A 19,165-nucleotide genomic window follows, 5' to 3' on the forward strand; every position below is an offset into this window, starting at 1 on the left:
CCCAAAACCTCAAAGATTTAATACTTGTTCAAGTACAGGGCATAGGCTACCCTCTCCTTTTTCCTGGAAGTGGTACAACTGGGTTTGCTTCAATAGCAACTATTTCAACCTGTCTGAAACCAACCCATCTGCTTAGAATATCTGCTACACTCGATTAATCAAGAGACCCAGTCAGCAACGGACGCTCGTGTTTGATCTCAGGAAAACGCACCACCTTTCAACAGCAGGCACACAAGTCAGTAATCTAAGAACAAAAACACACACTTCCAAATGAAGATGAAAACTGTCATTTATTTCCATTGAACTTCGTTTCATTAAAAACTATGATGACAGTAAAACAGAAACAAAACAGAAACATTTTTTAAACACCTTTAACCTCTAAACATAAAATAAACACACACACATTTAAAATATTTCCACGATTTCAACCAACTTCACTATTACCATTGTTGTCATTTCAGTCTCCTGAAATACTATTAAACAACTTACTCGTTTACTGGGCACAATACTAACCATATTGTTTCTAGATATAAAATGTTCAGCAGCTACGGCACTCTCAGTGCATTTTGGTAGTTTGCTGTGTGTGTGTGTGTGTGTGTGTGTGTTAAGGCTTGAGTCTATAAAACATGTTTCTGTTGAAGAGTCCAAAAACCTGCTTTATGATGGCATATATGTTAATATATGCACTTGAGGGTAGTTGCACTTTAGTCTGAGAGGTCACGAGCATCCACTCAACACCACGACACTCAGACCTTAGCAACTTGAACTCAGCATACCATAGCCATCACCATCAAGAAAACGAAAGACCCACCGTTCAGAGAAAGTGCAGCAGGCCCCAGGAAGTACTGTGGTTTGTTGATTTACTGGTCAGAAAGACCTAAACAAACTGCTATTAGTGGTCAAATGTAAACTAACCTGTGTAGGCTCATAAAAGTGAACCTTTTGGGTGCATCCTGAGAATATACTGTGTAATTACAGTCAATGTTTGCAATGGTTTTCTTTTCTTTTTTTCTCACCAATTCAAGAGAGCCTACGCATGCAATTTAGAAGGCATTTCAATAAAGGCTAACCCAAAAAGTTTCCGGTCAACTGAAGGCAAGCCGGCAGTAAACCAGAACTCCAAATGAGAGTACTACTACACATTCAGGAATTACCGTTCGCATGGGCAGTTTGGACTTTTTTTTTGAAATATCACCACGCTGAGTCTAAAACTGCAACAGTTACCATGTCAAAGTCATGCACATTTAAAAGATCAATGATCACACTGTGTCCTTCCTTATCAAATAACCTATAAGGGCCCCTATTTTGAGAAAGCATTGTTTTCTCTTCCTTTTCTTTTAGAACATATAATTAAATATTGCCTTTCTATGTTTTAACTATATTTGGGGGAGGTAGGGGTGTAGACTCTCCCTATGATAACGCCACCTACACTGAACTATAGTTTTTATTTTTCCTATGTTTTATCTGTACTATTTTAGCCAGGGGCCTGTAGGGAGCAAACAGACCCTGGGTACGTTAAAGAACGTGCTAAGACAAAATGGCAGCTTCACACAGTTTTCAAGTAAATAGAATCCCTGACATAACTGTAAAGTAATATGTAGTTTGGGTGGAGAGTTAAAAAAAATGTGCTTTGGCTCTGAGTCTCTTAAGGCACAAAACCTGGTAGACAGCTTTTATTGGTGGCCTGCACTCCTGATTTGAATCAGAAAAGACATACTATAACATATAAATATAAATAACAGTAATTTTGTTAGAGCTTGGAATCATTGGGTGAAGTTGGAGGAAAGATCCAAATAAACTAACGTCTTGTTTGTGTAAATATTTGGTGCTAATGTAGAAAAAAGCATAGTTCAGACAGTGCCAAACGACTGGAAAACTCTCGACGTCGTGGTGGAATCACAGTGCCGTCTCGAAAACAGTGAAGGCAGCGGGCTGTCCATTAGACGTGCTCGCAGCCACATGGCCGTTCTGAGTAATATCCGGATAATTCCTTCTGAAGTACACCTGTAATCATAAAAAAAGACAGGCATAAAATGGGCACGTTCAGAGTTTTAAAGTCCTCCTCCCTCTGGTAATACATCTCTATGTTCGCTTCTTCATGGGACGCAAATCATCACTCACAGAGGCACAATTAAAACAATACAGGGATGCACAGACCTATACAGTAGCCCCATTGACACCCCCCGTGGGGCTGGGCTTGATGCCAAGCAACCTGTAGATCCACTTCAGTTCTGATCATTCCGATTCACAGATAGGTTTTATCGCTACATTAAATTGATAAGCAAAATCATTTCACTGACTCCAAACCTGGAGATAAATTAAAAAACAGGGTGACAAAGAGGCTGGGAAATCTCGCGTCTGCACGAGGGTTTCTCATTTTCACACACAAAATGAGCACAATAGATTTGGATGTTAATATCAGGTTGTAATCCCTATATTTTATAAACTCTGATTGACACATATTGAAACACGGGCGTGTATGTGGGAAATGTCCCAGCGTTTAATTTGTGCCGCAAAGCAGTTATAGGGCCTATAGAAATGTGATCTGTGGATAGTGGGCCACGATAATGAAAAGAGAAGCAAAAGCTTTAACAATGACTCAACCAAGCAACTTCTCTTAAAATGTAAGATGACACCAAATAATAGGACAGTTCTTTGCCCAGCCTTTGAGTTCCTGAATTCTACCAATTTCTAGCTGAACTAGAGGAGATACCGGGTTTCTGATAAATGTATAATCAGAACATAAAGGAAATGAAATGCTGTCAGGTCTCTCTGTTCCGCAATCATCAGTTTTTAGCGGCTGTATCGTATCTCGGCTCCTTGACAGATGCGCATAACAAAATGAAATAATGTCAAGACTTGTGAGCTCTTATCTCAAAATGTGTTTGGGTGAAAAAAGGACTTCAAATGTAATTTTTTTTTTTCAAAGAAGAATGTGAAAAGTTTTGTTTGAGTCTTTAAAACAGAAAATGTACCATCTCTCTAAGGCTGACATGTGTCATGAGCTAGGTCTTTTCGTCATATGATTCGGACCTGTTTTATAAAACCCGGCTCCAAATATATTTGTGGGTACTGTCAACAAAGTTATCATAGGAGATAATGGACTTCACATACAAGAATGAAAAGCGCTAAGACAGCCAGCTTCCTATTAAGTGTACTTTGCCTCTCGTTGCTTATATACTTGCTATTCCGAAAACATCACTGCATATAAAATTCTATATATCGTCACTTCAGGAGAAAAATAAGAAATCCTTCAATAAAGCCTGGAGCTCACTGGGTGAAATCTGCGGCTATTTCCACTATAATGCAAGTATTTAAAAATAAGGCCTGTCTTGGGGGCTAATTTATATCATCTCCCTCCTCCATTTTTTTAAAGATAGCTATATTTTGTGTGGTTATATTTTATGTACTCCAAAAAATCTATTTCTTGGTGAAATTAAAAACAGCCAAAAGAACAAATGAAAATTCATTTCATTTTCTACTGCTTGATAGTCCTCCCCAATTAAGCCACTTCCTTCCCCCATAACCCTCTTAATGTAACTTTTTATAAAAAATATGGTATTATTGCCCTGGCCAGGTAGCTCAGTTGGTTAGAGCGTCATCCTGAAACACTAAGGTTGCAGTTTGATCCCTGGTCAGGACCCGTATAAGAATGCATAAGTAAGTGAATGAAAGAATGCATAAGTAAGTGGAAAAACAAATCAATGTTTCTTTGTCTCTGTCTTTCTCTCTCCTTCCCTCCCTCCCCCTCTCAAATCAATTTAAAAAAAGGGGGAAAAAGACTTAAAAAAAAAAGGAATATGTTATTGTGAGCCACTTTTCACTAAAATGGTCTTAGTTTCATGGTCTGAAATACCTGAAACTGAATACTAAAAATGCGCTTCCTGTGTATAAAATCCTTGATTTGACCTTTCTTTTTCTCATCTGCTGCCCAGTTTCATAATGTACTGTGCCTACCAGCGGAGGCGCGAGAAGGCGTCTTTTTCACTGTACGAGTTAAGAATGCGGCTGAGATAACTGAAACCTTGTTAGCAGGGTCCTCATCCATAGGCTAAGCCTATGGAGAGGGCCAATCACACTCTCTATTTTGGGACACACTGCTGACCCCAGAAAAATCACTTCACCTCTCTCCGTACTGGCTGTCTCATCTGTGAAATGAGACAATGACTTACCTCATAGGAACTAATTAATGGCTACAAACTTCAGTTTGAAAACACGCCGAGTTAAGTGTTGGGTGTGGTGATGCTGCTGCTCAGAGAAGTGGCCCCTTAGTCCATGGAAAGTAGCAGCATCACCCAGCTTGAATGAAGAAAACAAAACCTCTGGGAGGCCCTTTTGTGGATCTTTTGATATTGTCTTTACAGAACCTAGAGTTGTAGTGAAGGCACCTTTAATTCAGTGAATGTGGTAACCCGGGAGGCAGAAAGGTAGTTCAAAGATTATGGAAGTTGGAGTACTAACCGGTGAGTTTGAACAGTTACCTAGGCTCTTCTGTCTTAATTTCTCCGTGTGTCAAAGAGGAATAATACAACTCAAAATGGTTTGTGAAGAGTAAGGAGACAATGCCATAAACGTTCAAGGTCAGGGCAAGAAGAATGCAAGACCAGTGAGTGGAGTTTTCTTGTCCCTCTTCCCGTCCTTCTCTTGGGTTTAGTTCACTATCATTTCTCTAATATAGGTTAAAACTATACTGAGTGTTTAAACTCTCAATTGTCAATAAAACCACCATCATGGAATTAGATCTTCTTAATGCAACAGGGCAATAAAAGCTCCCCTGCATGACCCTGGCCAGGTGGCTCAGTGGGTCACTGTGTACACCAAAAGTTTGTGGGTTCCATCCCCGGTTAGGGTGTATATGGAAGACAACCGATTGAAGATTCTCTCCCTCTTTCTCTCTAAGGTCAATGGACATGTCCTTGGGTAAGGATTAAACAGGGGGTGGGGTGGGGCTTCCCTGAAAGGCACCAGGGACATATGGGGAAGAACTGAGCTGTTTGGCGCTGGAGCGAGGGATAGAGAGGGGGCTTTCTCCTGGACAGACGTGCTGTCAGAGGCCTTTGTTCCTTTGGTGAGCCCTTCCCTGGAGCGGCAGACAGCTGCCATATCTGGGACTCCAACAACCTGGCTCACACTGTTGGCCCCACCCTGGTGACTCCCTGAGGCCTTGCCCCACCCAACTTTCAGGCCCACTCAAGCTGTTGTCAGTTGCTTTTCCATAGGATTGGCCTGTCTTGGATCCTGCTTCAGGTTTTCCTAAATTCTCTCAAACAAGCAGCATCTGGTCTCAGCAAGCCCCATACCTCTCGTTAAGTGGCCACAGGCCTGGCACTAGAAGCACCAGCCTTGGTTCACAACTTGGCTTTTCCTGGGAACCTCCAAGCCCAGCACAAGAAGCAGCCATCTGCAGATCACTTTGTAGCTTATGCCTGGTGGCCCTGGATAGAACACAGGCAGTGGCTGACTTGGCCCCAGAGCCAGCACACCCAGTGGACAGCTTCAGAACACTGTGAAGCACCACCACCCAACCACCTCCACAAGTGACACACCCAAGGAAGGAATCCGTGGGTACCAGACCCCTGCTGAAGTAAGCCTTGCTCTGTGTGGTGGGCCCCTGCACAGCTGACCATCCAAGGTAGTCAGAGGTGGGTGGATAGTGGGCACAGCCAGTCCTTGCAACTGATCAGCCTGAGTAAAACCCTGTCATTGATGTGCCAACAGCAATCAAGACTCAATTACAACAAAAGGTTGTAATGTCCACACGAGGGGTGCACCTCGAGGACCCAGCTGGGAGATCAGGGAGGCTGTGCCACTGGACCCTATAGGACACTTACTACAACAGGCCACCCTAGGAAGCACAGGAGACATAGCAACTCTACCTAATTCATAGAAACAAACACAGGGAGGCAGCCAAAATGAGGAGACAAAGAAGCAGGTCCCAAATGAAAGAACAGAACAAAACTCCAGGAAAAGAACTAAGTGAAGTGGAGATAAGCAACCTTACAGATGCAGAGTTCAAAACACTGCTTATAGGGATGCTCAATGAACTTAGTGAGAACTTCAATGAACTTATTGAGGGCCTCAAAAGCATAAAAAAGGAACAGTCAGAAATGAAGGAAGCACAGTCAAAAATGAAGGAGAAGCTAACTGAAATAAAGAATAATTTATCCAGATTCAATAGTAGAGTAGGTAAAGCCAAGAAGCAAACCATCAATTTGGAATATAAGGAAGCAAAAAACACCCAGTCAGAACAGCAAAAAAAAAAAAATCCAAAAAAATGAGGATAGTGTAAGGAGCCTCTGGGACAACTTCAAGTGTATCAACATTCATTCGCATCTTGGGGGTACCAGAAGGAGAAGAGAGAGAACAAAAAATAAAAAACCTATTTGAAACAATAATGGCAGAAAACTTCCCTAACTTGGTGAAGGAAACAAACACACAAGTCCAGGAAGCACAAAGAGTCCCAAACAAGATGAACCCCAAGAGGCCCACACCAAGACACATCATCATCAAAATGCAAAAGGTTCAAGACAAAGAGAGAATCTTAAAAGCAGCAAGAGAAAAGCAGTTAGTTATCTACGAGGGAGTTCCCATAAGACTGTCAGCTGATTTCTCAAAAGAAATTTTGCAGGCCAGAAGAGAGTGGCAAGAAATATTCAGAGTGATGAAAAGCAAGAACCTACAACCAAGATTACTCTATCCTGCAAAGCTGTCATTTAGAATCGATGGCCATATAAAGAGTTTCCCAGACAAGGGAAAGCTAAAGGAGTTCATTACCACCAAACTATTATTATGTGAAATGTTGAAGGGTCTTCTTGAAGAAAAAGATAAAAAATGTAAGCAAACAAAATGGCAATAAATACATATCTACCGACAACTGAATCTACAAACTAAATGAACAAGCAGAATAGAAACATTCTCATAGATATAGAGAACATTTTTTTAGTTGCCATATGGGAGGAGGGTTGGGGGAATGGGTGAAAAAGGTGAAGGGATTAAGAAGTACAAATTGGGCCCTGGCCGGTTTGGCTCAGTGGTTAGAGCATCGGCCTGCGGTCCGGAGAGACCTGGGTTCGGTTCCCGCTAAGGGCATGTATCTCGGTTGCAGTTTGTCCCCGGCCCTGGTTGGTCGTGAGGGTGGCAGCCACTCAATGTGTTCCTTTCATGTCGATGTTTCTCTCTCTCTCTCTCTCTCTCTCTCTCTCCCCCTCTCTCCCTCCCACTCTATCTGTGCAAAAAATGGAAAAATGTCCTCGGGTGAGGATAAAAACAAACAAACAAACAAACAAACAAAAAAAGAAGTACAAATTGGTTGTTAGACTGACAAACCTCAAAGAGAAGGGGGTGGGGGGTGGGAAAAAATAAACCAAAGAACTAATATGTATAAGTGCATAACCAATGGACACAGACAACAGTGTGGGGAAGGGCAGGAGGGAGTCAATAGGGGAAAAAGGAGGAACATCTGTAATACATTCAACAATAAAGATAAGTTAAAAAAACAAAGTGAATTTTCTCTCCCCTTACCCTCTCAGAAATCACCCTAAACAGCAAGGATAGTGTAGGATTAAAAAATAAATAAATAAATAAGCCCATCTTCGATGAAATCAGGAGTCACCCCAAATCCCAAATGGCAAAATATTCAGGAGAACTGCCACATACAACTGAACTCAATGGGGCTGTCAAGACAGAGAGGGCACCTATGGGAGCAGATCTCAGCAACCACGGGAGAACGCAGTCCTCCAACAAACTGGCAAACTCTGAGATGTGTCAGCAAGGAATCATAAAATCACCATCTTTCCCCGAAGATGTATAGTGGTAAGGACCTAGGAAAAGAGACATTCTAAAATGTCTCTTTGTAATGGCCCATCTCTGCAGCTAGGGAGGAGTGAGGGCTAAATGAATATACTGTCTCATTTTTTCTCTTGCATAAATGCATACACACATTCTTTCTCTGAATCACAGGTGCTTCCATGTTAAGCAGAGAGAATTCTCTTTAGTCTGAAATAATGCCTAGCCACAACTATCCTGCAAATATATGGTCTAGGAAAAACTCACTGAATTCAAAGGTCAGTAATAGGACCTTTTACAATAGTAACAAAAAATAAGTACTACAAGCTCTGTAAACTACAGAAACAAAAAGTGAGTGTCAGGAACAAGATAAGCACATGACCAATAAATAAATAGTTACTGAACAGGAGAAAATTATAATGCAACACATTCAAAGGAAATGTCATAGAATAATCAACCTGTGGACAATAGAGATTTGACAATATATGAAAACATGGCACAACAACAGAAGATAATGAAATATGAGTTAAGAGAGGCCAAAGGTGAAACAAAAGATACAAATGAAAGCATCAAATACATGGAAGTTCTACTGAAGGCGGCACAAAGGCGATTAGCCACCGCTGGAAAAAAAACACAACAGGGTGAGACATGGAGGGCAGGATTGAGAAAGCAAGCAAAATAACTGGAAATTATTTTATAAGAATATAGCTTTATAAAATAGACAGAAGACAGACAACATACATATTTTACAGAAGGACTGAACTATCAAGCAAAATAGAGACAGACTCACAGATAGAGAGCAGGCAGACAGCCTTGGTGGGTGGGGGGTGGGAGCGGGGGAGGTGGAGGGATTGAGCAAAATAGAAATAAAAAGAGAAAGAACTCATGTACACAGACAACAGCGGTAACTGCATGGGGTGGGGTGGAGAAGGAAGAAGGTATAGGGGGAAAATGGTGATGGAAAAATAAATAAAATAAGGAAAAAGCGAATCTAATCAAATACAAATTTTAAAGATATAATTCAAGTAAACTTCTAAAAATAAAAGAAGACTTGAATCTACAGACCCAAAGTGCACATGATATCCCAATAAAAACTAATCATCTTATAAATAGAGAAAAAATGCTTTGGACATCCAGGAAAGACCAAATTATGTCTAACTTGGTCTTAGACTTCTCTATATGAATAAACAATGCTGTAAGACCTTAGAACAAAGATGACCTCAACATTTTATAACCAGAAAATTTAAATTAGAAGCGGACAAATATTTTATACATATGTTAAGTCAAGGATTCTAACTCCAATGAACCCTCCTTTAAAGACGGTATAGCACATTGTTTTTTCAGAGTTTTATTTTTACTGCCACCCAAATACTACCTATATTTTACTTTACATTGAGATTTAGTACAGATTTACTATATCTGTATCTATACTGAAAGGAGTCTCAGGAAATATTTCCTGTTATATGAAAGATACACTGTTATTTTTCTTCCATTCTATTCTTTTCTACTTCATTTCTTAAAGCCCGCTAGTCATGACTGACTAAATGGATTTCACAACCCAAAGTTTAGCCAACTAAGAGGTGGAGAAAGTATCATTTAAAACAAGTGAAAAAATAGAGATTTAATTATTTTTTAAGTATTTGAAGGTAAACAGTAGAAGGAAAACTAAACAAAATTTGGCAGTAAAATGAAGAAAGGGAAGATATGTTGTTAATGTATATCAGGGGAGTCAAAGAATAAAAAAAAATAAAGTGTTCCTATAATCTCAATAAATGTAAATGGACTAAATTCATCTGTTTAAAAAAAAAGGCTCAGATTAAATCTCAGGGCTAAGACTAATTATACGCCATTAACAGAAGATACATCTATAGTCTGATATTAAAAGACAAAGACACGCCTGGCAAATGAAAAACAGTGAAAATGGGCTCAGTTTTGGTTTTAAACCAGCTTGGATTCAGGGCCAGGAGCATTAAATGAATCAAAGAAAAGCACTTTAAAATAGTAGAAAAATAAAAATAATAGTAGAAAACAGAATTCATAGTGAAAACACAACACATTAAGATCTGTGGACTGAAAATCATAACATCAAAATTACCAAAACAGAAATGACAGGAACTATATTGGAACTTGTCACAGTTTACCTCTCTAAGTCCAAGTCACATCAAAGGTACCTAAATAAATACAGATAGAGAAGCTCTAACTAATGTGATTAATGAAGTAGATCTAATGAAAGGTTATTAAACTCTCTACCCTAAACAGACAATAGTCCATCTTTTTAAATGCCCAAAGAATATCCACAAAAATTGCTTATATACTAGAACACAAAAAGTATTAATTCTGAATAGAAACAGTACAAATAATTTTTTTATCACAAGACCACAAAAATCAACACAGATGAGTAAAATAGAAAACAAACATAAAATCCCCTATCAGTAGAAAAAATTTAAAGACCTCCTTCTCAAATAATTCTCGGATCAAAAAGGAAATCAAAACCAAATGGCAGAATCTCTATAAACTGTGATGAAAGCACTATACACCAAAACCTATAAGATATAGCTAGAACAATATTCAAAGAAAAGTTCACAGCCTTAAAATATTTATATTAATAAACAAGAATGAAAACAAATGCATTCAAGAAGTAAACAACAATAAAATAGACCAAGGGAGGAAGGAATTAATAAAGATAAAAAAGCAGAACTATTCAACTGTGAAACAATACAAAATCAAGTACATTTGAGAGTTCCTTCTTTGGGTGTGTGGGGGTGGGGGGAGGCATAAAACTCAGTTAATTAGAAGGAAAAATGGGGAGTAGAGAAGGAGAAAGCATAAATACTATGTAGCCATTGAAAAGAATGAGATAGCCCGGCCAGTGTGGCTCAGTGGATTGAGCATCCTCCCATGGACTGAGAGGTCCCGGTTCAATTTCCAGTCAGGGCACGTGCCTGGGTTTCAGGCTCTATCTCCAGTGGGCATGCAGGTAGCAGCCGATCGATCGATGTTTCTCTCTCACATTGATGTTTCTACCTCTCTCCCCCTTCCTAAAAAAAACAACAAAACAAAACAAAACAAAAAAACCATAAAAAAACCAAAAAAGTAAAGAATGAGATAACTATATGTACTGGTATAATCTGAGATATAATATTAAATTTAAAAAAATAAGGATCAGCCCTGGCCGGTGTTGCTCAGTGGTCAGAGCGCCAGCCCACGGACCAGTGGGTTGCAGGTTTGATTCCGGTCAAGGGCATGTACCTCGGTTGCAATTTGTTCCTGGCCCTGGTTGGGGTCATGCGGGGGGCAGCCATTCGATGTGTCCCTTTCACGTCAATGTTTTTTTTCCTCTCTCTCCCTCCTTCCCCCTCTATCTGAACAAAAGTGGAAAAATGTCATTGGGTGAAGATAAAAAAATAATAATAATAAGGATCAACTTTCATTTGTACTTAACAGCCAGAAAGTCCTTACGTGCACAAGTTCTGGTTGATGTGCAGAATATATCAAAACAGTCAATGGTGCCTGGGCTCCATCTTGGGAGGAGTGTAGAGTGACTTATTTTTTCTTTATACATTTAAAAAAATGAATTAAAAAGTAAATATTTTGAATTTTATAGCATTACATGTATCCTTTGATAAAAACTAATTATTACAAATAACTTTTGATTGTTTAGAGTCTCGAGAGCTACTCTGAAGAACTTTGGAAACTTCTTTTGTTATTACTCAGAGGAAAGGGCTCAATCCATAACCTTTTGAAAATGATCCAGCTTTTATCATCGACAGGAAGAATTCTTTTGTATTTGTGAAATGCTTTGTATTCTTCAAAGCACTGAGCACACCCGCTCTCGTGGGATCCTTGTAACACCAGTGTGAAGAAGCTGGGCCGGCGAGGACTACGCGTGAGGCAGGAGAAGGCAGGTCTGCACTACAGGTAAGGACTCTGGGGCTCAGGTGACACAAAAGCCCATTGGCTACTAAGTGCATCTTTCACCTATTCTAACTGTTCTGGGATCTGAGAATCTAGGACATGAGGATTTTGTAACTTTCGAGTTGCATCTGGTGATGTCACGAGTAGGTAAAACAGCACCTCTGTTACACACTGGAACAAAGCAGGTTCCAAAACCTCCGTGTAGGTCTGCTTCACGATGGCAGAGAAGGAATGGCGGGCACTCACCCTTTGTTAAGGGCTGAGCTGCGGCCCCTCAAAGTTTACGTGTTGAAGTCCTAACCTTCCAATACCTCAGAAGGTAACTGTATTTGGAGAGAAGAGTCAATTCAGTTAATATGAGATATATTGGTGGGTCCTGATCTAATATGACTGGTTTCCTTACAAGAGGAAGAGATTGGCACACAGACACACACAGAGAAAACCACGTGAAGACACAGAGAGACGGCCATTCACAAGCCAAGCAGAGAGGCCACGGGAAACCAACCTTGCCGACACCTTGAGCTCAGAATCCCAGCCTCCAGAACCGGGTCTATTCAACTTACTTTGTGGTACTTCGTTATGGTAGCCTCAGCAAATGAAGGCACCCTTCAACTTTATGTCTCTATAAAGTACTTTCCCTACAATTTCATGACACCTAGAAGGGTCCACTGGAGAGTGGTTCAGCTTGCCCGCACCAGTATTTCCAGAAAAGCAACTCTGTGGTCAAGAAAACGTGACTTGGGAGTAACTTTTCCCAGATGTTGAGTTTTCTTTTCTAAGGAATGAATTCTAGTCTGTTAGAGCAAAAAATTTGCTGATTTAGCTAATCTTCTTGGTTTTAGTTTTGAATGATGCATTGATATTTGATGCTTGCACATTTTTTTTTTCCCATTTTTTTTTTTTTTTTTTGGGTTCAGATAGAGCGGGAGGGAGAGAGAGAGAGAGAAACATCGACGTGAAGGGACACATCGAGTGGCTGCCACCCGCACGACCAACCAGGGCCGGGGACAAACTGCAACCGAGGTACGTGCCCTTAGCGGGAACCGAATCCGGGTCTCTCTGTACTGCAGGCCGACGCTCCAACCGCTGAGCCAAACTGGCCAGGGCGATGCTTGCACATTTAAATAGTTGACAGACTGTTAGTGTGTTCTCCCGAGAGGACCAAATATATACAGAAATAATGTCAAGAAGATCTTCCATGGGGATGAGAATCAGGGTATTTCCTTGTCTTTCCATGGGGGTGACTGAGCCAGTGTAGCTGAAACCTAAGAGTGATGATCTGCCACCATGTGAACTTGAGGGACTGGCCCCACCTTGGACACCACTTGGAACAGGAGCAGCATCCGCAAGCTTGACACAGTGCACAGACCCTAGGGCTGCCCCCAGCGATTCCCCTGCTGCTCCCCACCAACCAGCTCTGTGGCCGTCAGTGAATCCTGACCCAACCTCCTCATCCATGAAGTGGGGTAAAAAAGAACCGCCATGAGGATTAAGTGCAATCACATATGTGAGAACCATGTAAAATAAATGGTAAAGAACTATACAAATGTTAATTTACCATTGATACTGTTAAGTTAGGGGCAAGATTACTGGACCAGGAATCATGAAATTCCTAATTCCATCATGTGTGCTCTTCTCTGTATGCTACACTTAAATGAAAACATTTCCTGAAAAAACGGATTTCTAATTCTGTGTTTGCTGCAAACCGGGATAGCACTAATGATATCTATAGCACCACCTTTCTTCGAAGGGGCCAGAGTTTCCTCGCCTGGGAAATGAGCATGTTGGACTGTATGGTATTATCTGGACCTATGTAAGACTCTATGATGTTTTCTCGTCACGTGACACCTTGACAACACGTAACACATTTTCTAAATGGAGACTTCGACATTTAGGGGGGACACACCTGTTTGAGGTAAAATGCCTGATGCCAAAGAATGAAAGGGTTTGCGAGATCCCCGGCTGTTTTTGCAACTAGATTACCCAGGGAAGCCCTGAGGACCCATCAGGTGTTGTGGGGGAAGCTGACTGGGGGACAGTGTGGTAAAGGAAGGCACTGTGTGAATTTCAGGCATAAGAAAAGACTAGCGTTCCAAGTGGAGCTTCCCCACATTCGCTTATGACTACAACATGAGAATTGGGGGAAAGTCCCGAACGTTGACTTCGCCATTCATAAATCTAGGGCTGAACCCCAACTCTGCCAATGATTCCACTAGCTATGAGACCCAGGGCAATTTCCCTTCCCTCTCGAAGTCTCGGCCTCTTAAACAGGCGCAGGGATAAACAGCACCTGCATCACAGTGCATGGCACACCAGCCAGAGCTTCAGCCTCTTCACTCATCACAACTGCTGAGCACAGAAACTGAGTATCCCTGCTCTCCTCAAACGGTTTGGTTTCTACTGTCAGTGGTTAGGAGCATGCCTCCCATGCTCTGGTAGATCTTCCTAGACCCAATGAACAATATTCTGCATTGCACCCCCACAAACTCTCAAATTTCCCGGATGTACCTGGACAGCACTGGCATCTCAAATGTGCTGAGCACCAACTAGAACAAAATGCAGTGGATTTGTCAAATGTGAGCATTCTCTGCTGTACGAGAATCGGAACCCAGAGTCCAAATGCGTGAAAAGCCCCACCTGAAATCTCTGTCTTACACATACATGCCTGCACCCGTGAGCATGCACACATCCCATACCCCACCCCCACCCCGTCTGCCCATGCTTAGCAGACCCGACTTCGACCTGGGACATGTTGTTAAGACTGAGCCGTGAAGCTTTGTCTCTGGAGGCTTGTAATTGAAAAGGGCACAGAGTGCTTGTTACTGTAGCCCTTGGTGCCAGAGAGCGAGGCGTGAACTGTTGAGACGGACTCTAATTACCACTCCTCTGGGCGCGCTCACCTGTTTTGCTGTTTCGGTGAGGGCAGCAGCTTCTGCCTTGCCCAGTTGTTGCACCATCTTGTAAAAGAGGCTCTCTTTATTTTGCAGCAAAACATAGGGCTCATCATATTCTTTCAGTCTTCCTGAATCCAAAACCTGTTAATCAGCAGAAAGAAATCCATTAGCACACAATGTTTTGCAGTAACATATTATAACTCAGACAATATTTCGGAAAGGGGTGGGGGAGAGAGAATCTATTTGGGTGGTAGGCCTGGCGGGCGCTTAAATGGTTTGATTACCCTGTTTTACTAGGCAGACAAAGGCCTAACCCGACCTTTTATTATTATAATGTTATAGGAAAGGAAGAAAACAGGATTTTAGGCTATGATTATGGGCACTCAGCAGTCCTGTGGCATTTTATATTCTGCCAAGGGTATTTTGGGTTGTTTTCATTAGTTAGTGCTTTTGGCTCCGAGACGCTGAGCTTTGAGGGCTGTTTGTACATCTATTCAGAATTGGGAAGTTTCTCGACTTATCTAAAAAGGAGGGTGATGCCACGCACATCAGACGGCAGTGACCTGCCAGCAAATGAATCGCCGAGCTGGTCTGACAGAATCTCAGCAATGTTTGGAAAAGAAGCAAACGCTTCTGGAGCTCCTTTAGGGTCCGGGAATAGGTCACCTGGCGAGAGTGGACAAAACCCTGGCTGCCGAGACGGTGCCTCTGAAGCTGGCTCTGGTTGCAGTCTGTTGTTCTGGGCGAGAGGCTGGCCAGAGAGCGGCCACCTAAGCAGCTTTAGCATAATTGCTCTGCACAGAAGAAATCCCCAGAAATCCAATTTTCTCTTTGGATAAGACTAAAGAAGCAATTAAGAAATGGAACTCCAAATTCCGATGATCACAGCCCCCCAGCACGGGGCAGCCCTGTCTGAACGGCCCAGGGTCTGAGGATCTGTTTCCGCAATGATCTGCCCTCGCCTCTTCCCCGGCCTCCTGCGCCCGCCTCCCAGCCACTTCATCGCTCATTAATATGTCCGCTGGAAACTGAAAGCAAGAGAAAGGGGCTCTTCACTCTGCATTTCTACTTATTAGTGGCTTTGGTTAATGGCTTCAGAGGGGGGAAAAGAGTCTGAAACAACTGGCCCAAATGAGGTACCCAGGAAAACACTTCTGATGGTTAAGTGGCACTTAGTTCTTCATTCAAGCCATATTGAGAGTAAATTTATCAAGAGAACATGCTGGAAATCTAAGCAGGACACGGGCTGTTTTTCCACATCTAGGTATTGCAGTTAATTCTGTCCCGTGGTTTTGGTTTTGTTTCGTTTTTTTTTAAATCCTCACCTGAGGATACTTTTCCATTTATCTTCAGATAGAGTGAGAGGGAGAGAGGGGAGAGAGGGAGAGAGGAGAGAGAGGGAGAGAAAGGGAGAGGGGGAGACTGATGTGAGAGAGACACATCAATTGGTTGCCTCCTGCATGACCCTGACCAGGGCCGGGGACCAAACTGCAACCGAGGCACATGCCCTTGACCAGAATCGAACCCGAGACTCTTTGGTCCACGGGCTCTAACCGCTGAGCCAAACCGGCCAGGGCTGTCCCGTGGTATTTAATGGGAAACATTTATTAGGTCGCTTACAAAGGGCATTTTCCTGTTAATTTTTTACTACTGTGAATCACTGCTAAGGGCAGCTTTCTCAAAAGAGTCCAAGAAGAAATGAATCTGTCACATCCACATAATAATTAAAATGTCCTATAATTTGGCATGGCCATTTAGATACCCCGAATGTATAATTTCCTTAAGCATAGCATTACAGAGCGCAGCCACTCCTCCTGATGAAGAAGAAAATGCAGTTTTAAAACACACTTCTCCCTCCTGCTACAGGCTACGTAAACAAGGGAATCAAATTACTCCATACGACGAAAAACTTTATATCCTGCAAAAGCAACAAGTGAACTTTTAAAAATCACCACTTCAGAGTTGGTGGAAATGAGTTCTCTGGCTATCAAGACTTCACATAATTTTTAATGGAGGTACCACTAATATGTTGTCCTTGTCCAGCTTCCTATTTACTCAAACTTGAGTGAGCAGCAGATCTTTCCCTTTCTCACATCCTGTCTGAAAACACACGGACGCCGCAGGGAGCTTTCCTTTTGAGGGCGGAGTGACAGACTGTGGGCATTTGTTATAAGCTCGATAACTCATTAGACGTTGAATGCTAACTTCTGTAAGAAATACTTTAAAGATGTAAAATTAATATACCTCTTTAATTCTCTTTTGATATGCATTAACACACAACACAGGACCTTACAATGAACTGTGTTAGTATAGCCGCAAATGGGTGGATTCAAGAGATCTGAGAGATGAGATGCCCCGGTGTGTGTGTGTGTGTGTGTGTGTGTGTGTGTGTGTATATATATATATATATATATATATAATGTAGCAAAGAGCACAGATACATTCAGATCAATAAAATCACCCCATAATGAAAACAGCAGTCTTGGAATTTGAAAAGGAAAATAAAAACAGATATGGGTTGAGCATTCACTGTGCCACCTGCTTGACAGTCATCACTGTTAATTCTCAAAGTAGAGTAGACAAATGCAACACAAAATTTCCTTCCTTCCTCCCTTCTACCCATCCATCAAGTACTAAGTGAGCACCGAGTGCCACAGCACTGTTAGGAACAGCCCGCCAGGACTCACCACCAGAGCGGAAGGCTGAGGTAGTGCAGTTAAAGAACGTGGCTGAGGCTGCAGAATCTGTAGATGGCAGAGCTGGGATTCAAACCCAGGTCCGAACCTTTATTCTTTCCTCTCCATGTGAGTACCCACAGAAAGACAATGTTTGTTACCAAAAGCAAAATATTTATTTATTTTTATTCTCAGAAGTAAAATAAGGGTTATGAGAATTTTATCATTCAATTTCCTAAGATACCTTTCCACATGGACACTATCTTTTATTAACTTTGTGTAATTTAAGAAAATATGCCTGTAACGATCAACATTTCCCCTCTCCACTTCCCACTACGATTTTATTATAGTCATAGCTCAAATTATTTACTGTGAGCCGTGACAAAAAAAGAAGACCGATTTCATCGAAGCATCAGGATTAATAAAGTGCAAACACATGGCCAAAACACATTTGAGGAAAATGGAAGCAAACTTTCATTCGTTCTTGCATTTATTCGGCGAACATTTACTGCACGCTTAGCGGCAGTCCTGTCATCGGGCCGGCCTGCTGCGGAAGGAGGGGAGCGTGTAAGCCACAGCCCCTGCCTTTGGGGAGCCTGCACTGAAAGGAGAGAGGGGGAAATCCTCGGGTGCCCACGATGCAAGAAGCCACAACAAGAAGGTGAGCAGCAGAAGAGAGGACTTCTGGCCCGAGGTTCTGAGGACGAGCTTCAAGAAGCAGAGTAGTGGCCTGGGCCTGGAAGAACAGACAGACTTGAATACACAGATCTGGGGGTGGGTGGACAGTGGTCATTCCAGACAAAGGGAACAGCATAGGCCAAGATGTCGTAGGTGTCAACTCCTTAAGGGCAGGGTTATGTAGGTTCCCTTGTTCACCATGGCATCTCCAGGCCCTGGCAGTGTGCATGACAAGTAATAGGCACCCAGTGCACGCTGGCTGAAAGTTAAATACAAAGTAAATTAAATGCAGGGCATGACTGGGAGACGGCCTAGGGGTGTCGTCTGGCAAGAATACAGGGCGAGATCCAGGGGGGAAGAGCACAGCTGCCTACAGCAGCAGGATCCAGGGGTCGCAGGGCTAGGGAAACGGGCCTGGAGGACCCCACGCCTCCAGCTGATGGCTATGGGCAAGAGGGAAAGGCGCAGTGAGGGACAGAGAAACCAAGGCTGAGGATGGAGGCCCGATATCAAGTATCAGAAAAGAGAAAGAGGAGAAGGCTGCGCAGACTAAGGCCAGGTGCTGGGGATGCTGCCTGAATACAGCTGACACATGGCCAGGAATAGCATTTTATCCCCTCAGCCTTTACATTTACTGGTCTGAGCCAAGCGTCGAATTTTAAGAACACATAAACGTAATGCAACTTCCAATTTTCTTTTTTTACAGATAAAGAGGTAAAACTTGGAATTTTTATTTTAACATCCTTTATAGCTATAAGAAAAGGGCTCCTGAAATCTCCCACTGTATCTCTATTCTTCTGTAACCCAAGTTAAACATAAACGAAACTACACATTCCAGCCAGTGTGATAGCAACCCCTTGCATCCGGGATCTCTCCAGGAACGCCAACCTCGAATTGCTTGCCACTCTCGAGCAGGTTAATAAAAAAACGCATTATGTTGGATGAGTCAGCAGTTACATAAGCTTGATGAAGATGTGTTTATCAGGCCTGTGTATATGCAAATATTCCAAGTAGCTGTCCTAGATATAAAAGTTAAATGGACCTATTGCAAAATAATTTAATCCTTTTTAGTTGGCAGGATGCCATCAGTGATAGTGGAGTGGCTTCGGGGAGGTGCGGGGCAGTTCAGGGTGCAGGAAGAGCCAGGCGATGGGAAGGAGATGCCCGGGACAGCTTTCCACAGGTGACCAGCAATAAACGGAGATCCCACTTAGCACC

The 19,165-nt window shown here is 42.2% G+C and overlaps 1 protein-coding gene across 8 annotated transcripts in view; it reads right to left on the bottom strand.

Moving 5' to 3' along the window:
* Positions 1-371: 371 nt before the first annotated feature.
* Positions 372-19,165, bottom strand: part of ABCC4 (ATP binding cassette subfamily C member 4) — a 275,943-nt gene continuing 257,149 nt past the window's right edge. For 7 of the 8 annotated variants that reach the window (XM_036249556.1, XM_036249555.1, XM_036249559.1 and 4 more), the window contains 2 exons: positions 14,601-14,735; positions 372-2,004 (listed from right to left, as the gene is read on the bottom strand). In XM_036249556.1, the coding sequence (XP_036105449.1) occupies positions 1,897-2,004; positions 14,601-14,735 (243 nt within the window). In that variant the 3' untranslated portion in view covers positions 372-1,896. Of the gene's footprint in view, positions 2,005-14,600; positions 14,736-19,165 lie in introns of those variants that run through there. The other variant, XM_036249560.1, reaches the window with a different exon arrangement.

The sequence above is a fragment of the Molossus molossus genome, unplaced genomic scaffold (assembly GCF_014108415.1).
Source record: "Molossus molossus isolate mMolMol1 unplaced genomic scaffold, mMolMol1.p scaffold_m16_p_9, whole genome shotgun sequence".
NCBI classification, from domain to species: domain Eukaryota; kingdom Metazoa; phylum Chordata; class Mammalia; order Chiroptera; family Molossidae; genus Molossus; species Molossus molossus.